This window comes from Megalobrama amblycephala, linkage group LG7 (assembly GCF_018812025.1).
Source record: "Megalobrama amblycephala isolate DHTTF-2021 linkage group LG7, ASM1881202v1, whole genome shotgun sequence".
In the NCBI taxonomy this organism is placed as follows: Eukaryota; Metazoa; Chordata; class Actinopteri; order Cypriniformes; family Xenocyprididae; genus Megalobrama; species Megalobrama amblycephala.
The window spans coordinates 16,332,131-16,343,907 of record NC_063050.1 but is presented as its reverse complement, the minus strand read 5'-3'; the positions used below and the strand labels follow the sequence as shown (position 1 = coordinate 16,343,907).

At 38.4% G+C, this 11,777-nt stretch overlaps 1 protein-coding gene and 1 long non-coding RNA gene across 6 annotated transcripts in view; one reads left to right on the top strand and one right to left on the bottom strand.

The window, feature by feature from the left end:
- Nucleotides 1–1,965: 1,965 nt before the first annotated feature.
- The window catches only part of LOC125271864, a 17,878-nt gene continuing 8,066 nt past the window's right edge, over nucleotides 1,966–11,777 (bottom strand). Inside the window, exons 3-5 of one of the 3 annotated variants that reach the window (XR_007185731.1) lie at nucleotides 10,376–10,454; nucleotides 3,376–3,520; nucleotides 1,966–3,016 (exon numbers count right to left, since the gene is read on the bottom strand). This is a non-coding gene — a long non-coding RNA (uncharacterized LOC125271864). Of the gene's footprint in view, nucleotides 3,521–4,360; nucleotides 5,357–10,375; nucleotides 10,455–11,777 lie in introns of those variants that run through there. The other 2 variants (XR_007185730.1, XR_007185729.1) reach the window with 2 other exon arrangements.
- The window catches only part of LOC125271860 (N-acyl-aromatic-L-amino acid amidohydrolase (carboxylate-forming) B-like), a 7,367-nt gene continuing 2,590 nt past the window's right edge, over nucleotides 7,001–11,777 (top strand). Inside the window, exons 1-7 of one of the 3 annotated variants that reach the window (XM_048196139.1) lie at nucleotides 7,246–7,369; nucleotides 8,104–8,209; nucleotides 8,286–8,521; nucleotides 10,182–10,377; nucleotides 10,745–10,838; nucleotides 10,933–11,040; nucleotides 11,125–11,237. In XM_048196139.1, coding sequence (XP_048052096.1) covers nucleotides 8,286–8,521; nucleotides 10,182–10,377; nucleotides 10,745–10,838; nucleotides 10,933–11,040; nucleotides 11,125–11,237 — 747 coding nt within the window. In that variant the 5' untranslated portion in view covers nucleotides 7,246–7,369; nucleotides 8,104–8,209. Of the gene's footprint in view, nucleotides 7,208–7,228; nucleotides 7,370–8,103; nucleotides 8,210–8,285; nucleotides 8,522–10,181; nucleotides 10,378–10,744; nucleotides 10,839–10,932; nucleotides 11,041–11,124; nucleotides 11,238–11,777 lie in introns of those variants that run through there. The other 2 variants (XM_048196137.1, XM_048196138.1) reach the window with 2 other exon arrangements.

The following is an 11,777-nucleotide window of genomic DNA, read 5'->3' as shown; positions in this document are numbered from 1 at the left end:
GTCATACATCAACAAAAGCTCTTATTGAGAATGAACAGATGTTTAGATGTTAATGTTTTAATGAAAGTTTAGTTTGAAGTCACCATGATGGTGAAAAGCATTTCCTTTAGTTGGGCTCTTGACTCTATTTATTAACATCAATTTATCTCTGGCTGCTCCAACTTTGTGTTTGTAGAGCACATTTGTTATGGCCAGAGAAACTATGATCTGAGCTGTGTTTCCCAAAAGTGCTGTGAGCCAAAGTTGATCAATTTAGGTTTACAATGCTTTGAGAATCACAGTCATAATGGTTGTGTTTTCTCATTGTGAAATGGCCAGATTCATTGGTGACATCCAGTATTAACTGGTGATATAGAGGTTATATTATTTCTTTATAGTAAATCTGTTACCGCTTGAGATCTAGCAGAGCTTTTACAATCTGAAGGGTTTTTTGAAACACACACAGACATCAAGAATCAGCGTATGACCCTCAACAATGGTGACAATCAAACAAAGTGCTTCATGTTGCAGTGCATGATGGGAGCCACCAATCAAAACTCATCCATGGCTCCCATCATGCATTGCTGCATGAATAAATTATGCAGCTGAATTGTCCTGTAATTTTCGTAGATTGTTCATGTTTGCTTTATTTTTCTGTTGTTTTGTTGTGACAGTAGCTTGTTTTGTGATGTTCAGAGTTGATCTGTTTGTCAGTATTTTGTATTTATTTATCGTCACCGTTCTTGAGAATCAGATGCTGATTCTTGATGTCTGTGTGTGTTTAAAAACTGACGCTTCAGTTCATAATCTATTGTTCTTAAAAAAAAAAAAAAAAAAAAAAGTCATACTGTTGTTGGATCTCAAGCTGTAAATTCACAGGACTACAATCATTAACACTAAAGCTACACATCAAGCACACAGTCAGAGATTTAGACTCTAAACAACAAAAAAAGTCATCAAATTATATTGTGACTGTATCATATTTTCTCTGACCATAACAAATGTGCTTTACAAACACAAAGTTGGAGCAGCCAGAGAACAATTAATAATAAAAGGTAAAGAGTCAAGAGCCCAACTAAAGCAAACGCTGACCTCTTTCATGGTGACTTGAAATGAAACATTCATAAAACATTAATTAACACCATTTTTCTCTCTTTCCTTCAATGATTCTGCTTATTATCATCAGGTGTCTCCACTAATTGTCAATCATCACTCAATCATCAATCAATTATCTCATTAACTTTAACACTGCTTCAGTGTTACTTTTTAACACCCGGCAAGATGGAGTCATATGTACACTTTGGGTGTTCATTTAACACTGGGGATTTTGCTGTGTATAGACTTTCAGTTTGTCACACTCATCATGTGTTCCTTTGTTCTGTTTTCCCGCTCCTCATTAGTTCATTTGTATCACCTGTGTCCTATTAATTACCCTTGTTATGTTTGCTAATTAAGTTCCTCCCGTGCACTCAGTCTTTGTCCGAGCACCGTTATACTAAGTTGTGTTGTCCCTGCCTGTCTGCCCGTTTGAATTGTATTCATTAAACGTAGAGTATTTTGATATTGACCTGTTCGTCTTCGTCTACCTGCCTTAACACAACTCTAGTTGGAGCGACTTTTTTTTTTTTTGAGTAATAAACTTAAAAATTTGTGTTTATGCTACAAATTATTAAGTTCCTCTAACTCAATGTAGCCTGCTGGTTGAATGTAAATTCACTTAAAGTTGTCATAACTCAAAAAAAATAATATATATATTATGCAAACTGTTGCATAATTGCATTATTTTTTAGAGTGAAAAGGTGGTCTTCCAGCTCTAAACAGGACCATAAATGACCATCTCGTTCCAACGAGAAACCACGTAAAACCAGCTGCCAGTAGAAATGGAACATCTTATCATATCTAAAAAAAATAAAATAAAAAATAACATCAGTAACCAGTTACTATGTTATGGTAGTAACTAACTACAGTATTTTGGTGGAAATATGGTTACCATAAAGACAAATTACACCCTGATGACATTATTCGGTCATTAATGAATTCACAGAAATGTCTTTGCAAACACATTTGGAATTTATAAAATTCCACATGGAATGCATATTAACAATGTTTTAAAAACCTCTTTTTGTTGTATATTGGTTTGGGGATTGAAATAAGCATTTAAAAGCAAAAGAAAATTTAGCATTGTAAAGATTAGCATTGTTATTGACCACCACAAAACAAGTAGCCTACATTTGTTTCACTTTCACATAAACACATTTTCAAAGCAGCTTTACAGAAAATTATTTTTTAATTGTGAATGAGCCAAATATAATTATGCCAAGGAAAAAAAAAAAAAAAAAATTTTTAGGGAGAAAAAACCTTGATTGAACCAGACTCAGCTGGAGCCCGTCCTCATTACAATAAATTTACATGCCAAATATTCGTACATATTGTCTTATACCAGTCAAGCATTCATTGAAGACATTATTAAAATGTTATTAAGCCAATGTTTAATTGGTAAAGATTATGATTTAACAGTAAATGACTGATTTATAGTCTTTTGATGTTCATCTTAATCTGACGGAAAGGATGAAGGCGATAGTAAGTGAAGCGTGTGTCGATGTCTAGCTGGTATAAACTGTAATTGGCAGTAGAATTGCTCTGTAACGCCTCCCTCCATTAATTCACAGTCTTTGAAGTCCATCCTAAAATGGCAGGCATTGAAGTGTCAGTGGGTTTGAACTTTTTAAAAGCCATGTTGTCTGTTTTACTTCTTCTCAGATGAGCAATATTCATGGTCCATGAGTTGTCACAAGATTCCATAACATTTTCCACATCTTCGTCTCTGAGCTGCAGATGACGCAAAACATCTTAGTGTGATGCAAATTTAAATTCAGCGCGAGAAGAACATCTTGTGCAACAGTGCAACATTTAAATATCATTGTCAATCCCTTTGGTTGCATGGCAAAAAGAGATCAAAAATATTCTGTCATTACTTATGCATCTTCACATCAAGCTTTGAAGAATCTTCATGCAACTCTTCCAAACAAGAACAGGTCTGTCAAGATATAAAATAAAAGAAATGTAATAATAGTCTTACAGGAACAGATTAACATGGAGAGCTTTGGTGGAGAGGAGTATCATGTGAATAAAGATTAATTTTCTTTTGAGATATGTGCATGACCTCCATATATGGAGTTCTTTTATGATATCTTTTGTCTGTTCTGGAGTTTGACAGACAACATTTTTTGCTTCACAGAAAACAGTTACAAGCGTACTCTCTGTGTTTCCCATACGTTAGGTGCACGTGGATGTTTGTGCACGTGTGTTTACTCATGCCCGTGTTTGTGTGTTCTAACCACAGAAAGGCCATGTTATGCATCTCACCACGCACCCAGGGTTCAGGTGGTTCTGTACCTTTCATCTTCGACCGTTTATTTAATCCTTTGATGCTTCCGCAGGTGTTTGAGCTCTCCGGGAAGAAGCTGCCCTTTTATGCAGATCTGGCAACCTCCATTGACGCCTGTTGGAGGAGTCTAACTTTCACACTCTCTGTCAGTGCCTGGGGAGAAGCTTTCCCAATTAAAAGGGATTAAACTCTGATTGAAGCACACTTAATGAAACAGATCAACAGTTGCTTCCTTTACTTCACAAGGGGGAATAACAAATGGCACAATGCAAGTGCTTGCATTAGGGTGTTTTTTTTGCAAATGGACTCTGATGGGGAATCACCAATCAACAGGTGAATGTTTAAAATGTGAATTCTCAGTTGCATTTAGGGCTGCACAACTGATCAAATTAAATCCGAAATCGCAATATGTCTCACTATGGAAGCTTGTTTCCTCCACGAAAGCGAAAACAATTTAAAAGATAATTGTGACTTTTTATCTCACAATTTTGAGTTCATATCTTGCAATTCTGACGGCTTTTGTCATAATTGTGAAATGTAAACTCGCAATTCTGAGAAAAAAGTTAGTCTTTTTTTCCTCAGAATTGGATTTTATAACTCGCAATTGCAAGTTTATATCCCACAATTCTGAGAAAAGAAGTCAGAAATGCGAGATATAAACTCGCAATTTCAAGAAAAAAATCTGAGAAATTCTCACTTTAAAACATGCAATTGCAAGTTTATATCACTCAATTCTGACTTTATAACTCACAACTGCAAGTTTATATCTCACAATTCTGAGACAAAAAAAGTCAAAATTTCAAGATGTAAACTCACAGAAATCACATTTTAAATCGCAATTAATTATTATTTTTTTCCCCCCAGAACAATCGCAGTAAAAAATTTTCCCCAAATTGTGCAGCCGTGGTGTGGTTCAAAAATGCATCTGTTAGCATCTGGTCAACAGTGGGAAAACGGTCCAAAACGCAAATAAATTACAAGTAATTGTGCTCATTAAGATTGTCACAACCTGCTCAGAGACACAGGTTGAGAGTCCAAATGCAGCTTTTATTGGTGCAATTCAGAATCATAATCCATAAAACAAGCAATGGGTCAAAACACAGAGCAGATAATCCAAAAAGACAACAGGGCAAAAAAAACAAAGGCAAGAAGGGAAATGCAGGAAACCAGGGAGAAAGGCAAAACCAAAACACAGGTTACCAGAGGGAGAGCACTCAGAAATGGCGCATGACACAAGACTTTGCAACAAACAAATCAACACAGAGGCCTTAAACAGGCAAATAATAAACAAGATAATGACAAACAGGTGGAAGTAATCAGCACATAACGAGTCCTGGCAAAGGGTTATGGGAAATGTAGTTCATGACACGGTAAAGGACACAGGAGGAATGCCCTTTGGTGGCTATCGGGCACTCCAGCTTGACATGACAAAGAGAGCATGACAAAGAGAGCAAAATAAAAGTCAAAGGCTGAGCATCCAATTAAACTGTATTTTAGTGCAAAATAATTTGTTGCTTGGTAGAAGCTATAGTCTAAATACCAGATACCAACATGGACAAGTTGCATGACATGCCTTCATACTCAAAAACCACAAATTAAATTGCAAGGTAAAAGAAAACATACATTTGTCAATTTTCCTCTTCATTTTCACATCTGCCATAAGCTATAATTCTGCAGCGAGACCTCCTGAGGAAAACAAAGGTTGCTGCTCGAAGAGGTGTCGGTGAGGCCAACAGGGGGCCTGCATCGGTTTTAATGAATCAGTATAATGAACGAGACATTAAAGGCTACAATTAAAACACACTGTCCTTCCCTAAACTGACTCTGTGTGGTCATTAAAAATTCTTGGGTGTTTCAAATTTGGCTTCTTTCCATCGTGTCCTAATCAGCCCCATCTTCACTGCACTGATATCTGGTGTGGAGGGCGTCCTGGTGGCTGCTGGACACTGGTAGTGATTGCACAGATTTCCAGACACACTATAAAGAGATCTGAGTGGAGTGCAAGAAAAGTGCAATATAAATGAAAGCAATAGATACTATTGATTTAATAAAAATGAACGTTAATCTTATCTTCTGACCCAATTTTTTTTAAATAATGTATTGGTCGTCACTTTGTCCGACATTCAGTCTGGTTTCTGAAGGAGAACCCTTTGAGATCCACAGGTTGAAAACATACAATGACAGAATGTGAAGAGAGAAAATTGCCTCATGGTGCTCAGTGAAAAGCTTCAAAAAGGCTGTATTTAATGAGACGAATCCTGTGTGTCTCAACTGAAACTCCACCACATGTCACTAGTACCGTATCTGTCTTCACAGAGCTCTCATTGCCGAAGCTCTCAGCAGGGTCCAAATGTCTAACTCTTCAGAACAGAGATTGCTTCTATCTCTGATTGCATCCATTGTGCACACAGCAAGTTTAAAGAGTGCTTTCTCTGGCTTCAACAAGAGAAGAACCAAACCCAAAAGGACTACCTGATTTCATTCAAGCTCTCTGCAATCTCACATCTTTAATTTCTGGGGTATTTTTAAATCAACTCTAGGTAACGTAAATTACCCCTTTCAATCATATTGACTGAGTGCAGTTGCCAGTTTGAGTGGTACTGCTGCTGAGATTGAAAGAGAAAATGGTTGAAAAAAACAGAAGCTCCTGTGCTCTCATGTGTCATTGTGACAAGGTGATTGAACAAGAGAATGAATTGCTCTAAAATATTTTTTTTAGTCAATTTCTTTTAACTAATTTGAGTCAACAACATACCCATTATGGGAGAGATGGGGGAGAATTTGATTGCTGTGTGAATCATGACAAAATACTTTAAAGCATAATCATGTATGAGAATTCATTTACATCACTTCACAAGTTCACCTGCCCATCAAGTCATAAAAGTTAATAGTAATTGAAGTTGTGGAGGGGGCGGTATAGGGATACTGGAAGAATTGTGGCTGAAATGGTGCAATGACTGCTGCTTATATGTTTGTAATGATTACTAATAGGACTGAACATATAATAAAATGTACTTTCCAGAAGAGGGCAGCAGAGTATGCTAGCTAAAATAAACATTGAGTTGCAGTGTATCCTAAAGGAAGTTTAACCCAATATAAAAAATATGGCCAATCACACATTACTATTAATCACACACTATTATTTCAGCATAAATTTATCTGCGACATGACAATATGGCTATCATTAGGCTAATACAATATTCGTCTCAGAGTTTGTTTTAAATGTAAGGCTCAAACTGCTGTTTATGCATTTACAAAATTGTCAATTTCCCCTTTGAGCCTATGTCATGTTAATAATTTTGCACATTGTTTGGTTTTTGGCATGTCAATTTTAAGAATATTTTTGTTACTGTCTTCTGAAGCAAAGACAGTTGAGAACCACTGATCAAAGCGATGGTGTGACAAAAGAACAACTTGACACTGAACATGGACCATTACAATTAGGAAAAAGAGAGATTTAAGTTAAATGTATGCTTTTTATTAATCTTATTGTGAGAGCTGGATTTTTGCATTGACTCTTACATTTTCTCACACACAACAACTGTTTGTGCCCTAAGAAAGAAGAAAGAAACTGTGACTGGAAATACTGGAAATGCTTCCCTGCCTTTCTCTGTCATGCACAGTCGTTACGTTTAGATAATAGTCTATAAGTTTTGCAGTCCTCTAGTTTGTCAGGTTTCTCCTCCCCCTCTTGTTTTTCCTCCACACACTCTCTTTTTAGCACATACATGAGTCAGCATGCGGGAGCTTCATAGCCAGTGGAAGAGTGTTTCTGTGACATCATCATGTGTGAAAGATGATCCAGGGCTTGTGACGGAAGGAGAGGTAGAGAAGGAGGAGGTAAATAACCGTTTTGCATGTTTTGCATGCCCTGTCACACCTCAACGTATGTGTCCCAAAGTCTCTTTGCCTTGTGCAACTTCACAACTTCAGTAAGCTGATTAGAGGGAAAGCATTTGGATTAAGGAGTGAAACAACATTACTTCTGTCTTAGAAACAACAGTAAGAGGTTTTCCTTTCACTTTTGCAGCTTTTGCTCTGATATATTGCATGTTGTTGTAGAATGTGAGATAGCTTGTAATGGTCTTCGATCAATTCATGTTGTTTAACATAGCAAAAGAATACTTCATTCTCAAGGAAAACAGCAAAACTCCCTCTAGCACTGGAGCTTAATGAACTAATACCATGCACACATGTTCTTAAAGGTATACACATATGGATAAACATTTGCCAAATGAAAGTAAACATTGGCTTAATAAGGTACTCTTCTAACTTTGAAAGGAAATTCTAGGAATGTTTCTCATAACCACATACTAAAGAAAGCAGCTTGTGACGATACACATTCATCCAATATGAGGAACATTTTGCAAACACTGTTGCCTGTTGAGTTTTTTTTTTTTAAATCCCCCCTCCCCCTCATTTTCAATAATGCCTTTTCTTAAGCCTAACAATTGTCTTTTGTTCTCATTAACAGTGCAGTTTTCAGTGTTGTCTGTTGTGTCAGCCATGCAAAATAGTAACACAGAACAAGTCATTCTCAATAAACAGAAAGTTTCTCAAGAGCAATTTTTGAAGGGGGCACAAATAATACAGCCAAAATTTATGTCCATTATTTTCTTTTTTGTCATTTTATCTGGCCAACAACACAAAGCTATAGTTGTTTAAGTTCGAGTTAGGTTCATAGGTTTATCAAGGGGTCATATTATAATTATTAAATTCTTATGTCCTCCACATAGTATTTTAGGTTTCATCTGGGTGGGAACACGTCTCTTACTTTAATCAAATGCAGCAAGCCCACTGATCTGCCAATTAACATCATATTGAGCACAACCCAACACAACGGTACATCTACAATACTAGCCTAATATCAGTTCATTTGAAAACTCAAAATAAGAATGTCATTACTTTTCTGTTGCAGATGGCATCGGCGTTCCTGCCAGCACTGGGTCGTTTGGCCGTATGTGGTGGTACCCATGGCAATGAGCTGTCAGGTGTGTATCTGGTGCAGGAGATGGAGCGACAGAGGAAAGAGAAGGGAGACGGCGCATGGCCGATTCCCGTAACAACTGTTCTGTCAAACCCACGCGCTGTGAAAGAGTGCAGAAGATATATTGACACAGATATGAATCGCTGCTTCAGCAGAGCCATGCTGAGGTGAGATGAACTGCAGCATGGACTGTAGTTTTCTATGTGGGTTATGCTGCCTTCACGTGTTATCGGATGATGTCACATGGAGCACTTGAACGTATAAAAGGGTGCCTGCATTACACGTCATTCCCAAAGCATGGCAACACGACGCAGTGTCTTGTTCCCTTCTCAGGGAACCGGGTTACATACATAACCCTAAGACGTTCCCTTTTCAACTCCCAGTCACTGAACTGGGAAGGGTCAAACTCAACCCAACCCAAAAGTGTCCCCGCAAGTTCACCAAGGAAGCGTGCTATATTGCACTATCACCCTCTACTCTGGAGGGGACTGCCGATTTTATCTTTTATTGGGGATTTTTTTTTAAATCCACTAGATTGTATCAATCTGCCCATCCTTGAAATTTTAGGAAGCATGCCAATATAGTGAAAATGTTTATACGACACCTCCCAACTGAATATGCTGGAGGGGGAACTGATGGAAGTGTTATAAAAACACCAGCTTTTAAATCCATCAGTCTTCCTCATTCTAGTGGCCTCATTCTGCCTAAAACCCTCAGATATGCTGGAGGGAGGGCATCCTATAAAGTGAAGGGGTCGCATCATCTCACTGTAAATAACACCTTCAGTTAGCCTCAGCAGACCTTACATCAAATGAGCAAGCTGAAAAACAGCACTGCTCTGGACCAGATAAGAAAGTGGATCGCCTCATCTCACTGCGACTTTCAGTTAACATCAGTCCATCCTCTGGACCTAAGCCCTAGAGCAGTGGTTCCCAAACCTGTCCTGGAGGACCCCCAGCGCTGCACATTTTGTATGTCACCCTTATCTAACACACCTACTTCAGGTCTTGCAGTCTCTACTAATGAGCACATGAGTTGAATCAGGTGTGATAGATGAGGGAGACATACAAAATGTGCAGTGCTGGGGGTCCTCCAGGACAGGTTTGGGAACCACTGCCCCAGATAAGAAAGTTCCCTAAGAAAGCATCTCATCTTACCACGACTTTCACTTAATATCAGTCCATCCTCTGGACCTAAGCCCTAGAGCAGGGGTGTCCAATCCTGCTCGTGGAGGGCCACTGTCCTGCAGAGTTTAGCTCCAACCAGCTCCAACACACTTGCCTGGAAGTTTCTAATTGTCTAGTAAGACCTTGATTAACTGGTTCAGGTGTGTTTAACTAGGGTTGGAGCTGAACTCTGCAGGACAGTGGCCCTCCAGGAGCAGAATTGGACACCCCTGCCATAGAAGAACATTCGTAACAACAGCTTAGCTCTTGACACCTCATTGTAACACCTTTTGGAGTAAAAGGTTATGCAAGGCAGCAGATTATTAATAACACCTCGAACCCTCTCTATGCATCTAATTCCTGAGAACTAGACACACCACATTAAAATGTTCTCAGCCAGGTCGGAAGCAGCCACAGGGCAGCTTCCTGAACCAACATGATAACAACAGAGCTAGCAGGGGTAGCCGGAAAAGGGAAAAACTCACATCAGACTCCTCCACACTCTCTGTCTATAATCCCCTCAATCGATCCCACAGTGCCTCAGGACCCAAACCACGAGCCACAAAAGTGCAGATGCTCGATTCTCATCCCTCAAGAGAGAGTCACGCAATTTATATTTATACATGCAAAATGTTAATTTACTTTCACCTCTCTCTTTAAGTTCTCCTATTACAGACAGCAGCCCATATGAACTCCAACGAGCTCAGGAACTGAACAATCTGCTGGGACCGAAGGAGTCTGCAGATGCAATAGACATGATTTGTGACCTCCATAACACCACATCTAACATGGGCCTCACACTCATCCATTACACATCCAGTGACTGGGTGACCCTGCACATCTACAAATACTTACAGGCAAGAGCATCACAAGTGTGCTTCAACTAACTCCATACTGTAAACCAGGTCAGTTGTTCTTGGTGGGTTGTTGTGACCTAAAATTGGTCAGACAGCAAGAGAAAAAACAATGATAAATGCAAAAAAATAAAATGCATTTATCACAACTTAACCACATAATCATGCAGAGTTGGGATAGCAAAATAAATATTCTTGATATTCTATGTAAAATCTGGCTCCTGAAGCAAAACAAGCTAAGAAACACAGACCTAGGTTGTTGTTAATTGCTCATTTTAAATGTGTGTACAACCATATTCAATGAGGAGTAGGTTTTTCCAGTCTGTGCATATGTGTTTTGATGTTGTGTGTTGTCATGTGCACATTTAAGACTAAGATAACCAAAGTGCCTGTGAGAGTGCTGGTACTGGATTTCCAGATTAGTGATGCATATAACTTGGAGTCTGTATCCAAGCATGGCACTAGTAAGTAATGGTGATCATCTCAATGCATTTCCTTTGAGTACTCGAGCACAAATGCACACTCAGATGATGAGAATCATGACTTGTGTTTCTGTAGCAATAGAGGTCGGGCCACAGCCACATGGTGTCATCAGGGCTGACATCTATTTCATTATGAAAGAGGCCGTCGACATGACAATTGACTGGATCCACAAATTCAACTCAGGTACTGTAAGACCTAAACAAACGTGGCTTACTTGTGTATTTTCTGCAATACTACATTAGTAAGTGTGTTTTATTTTGTTTTCAGGAACAGTATTTGAAGGCGGAGATATGGAAGCCTTCAAGTTTAACAAAAGTATTGATTATCCCAGAGATCCCAAGACTCGGACTCTCACAGCTGCCATTCATCCTCAGCTGCAGGTGCTGATCGTTCTGCTGTTTTATTATATTAACACACAGAATCAGCCAAATTGTTGTGAACCTCATGAACATGCCCAGGTCATAAAAAAAATAAGCTTATTTTAGGGCCATTATTTTTTAACCCTTTTTTCTTAGAGTAAAGGAGAAAAAATATCTAATTCTAATTACTGTAATCTGAAAAAAAGATAAAATGTTAAAGGGAAAAAACTTGTATGGCTTAATATAACATGAATGATGTCTCTTACTTAAATATGTAGTAGGAAACCCATAAAAGATTTACACTATTTTAAAAAATCCATGACATATTTTGGACAATGGGGGGTGGCATTTTGTTTAGGTGCACAGTGTATTCTACATTGATGATGGAAAATGGTTGCACTCGGTGAGCTACTGACGCTACCCTGTTGCTAACGCAACACAACTTGGAATATAATATACAATGCCACATTATGCAGCTTTTGGTTGTAATTTTCAGTCAAAGGGCAACAAGAGAAGTGATGCAAGTCTTCACTGTTTTCCTAGTGATAAGAAGAGGAGAAA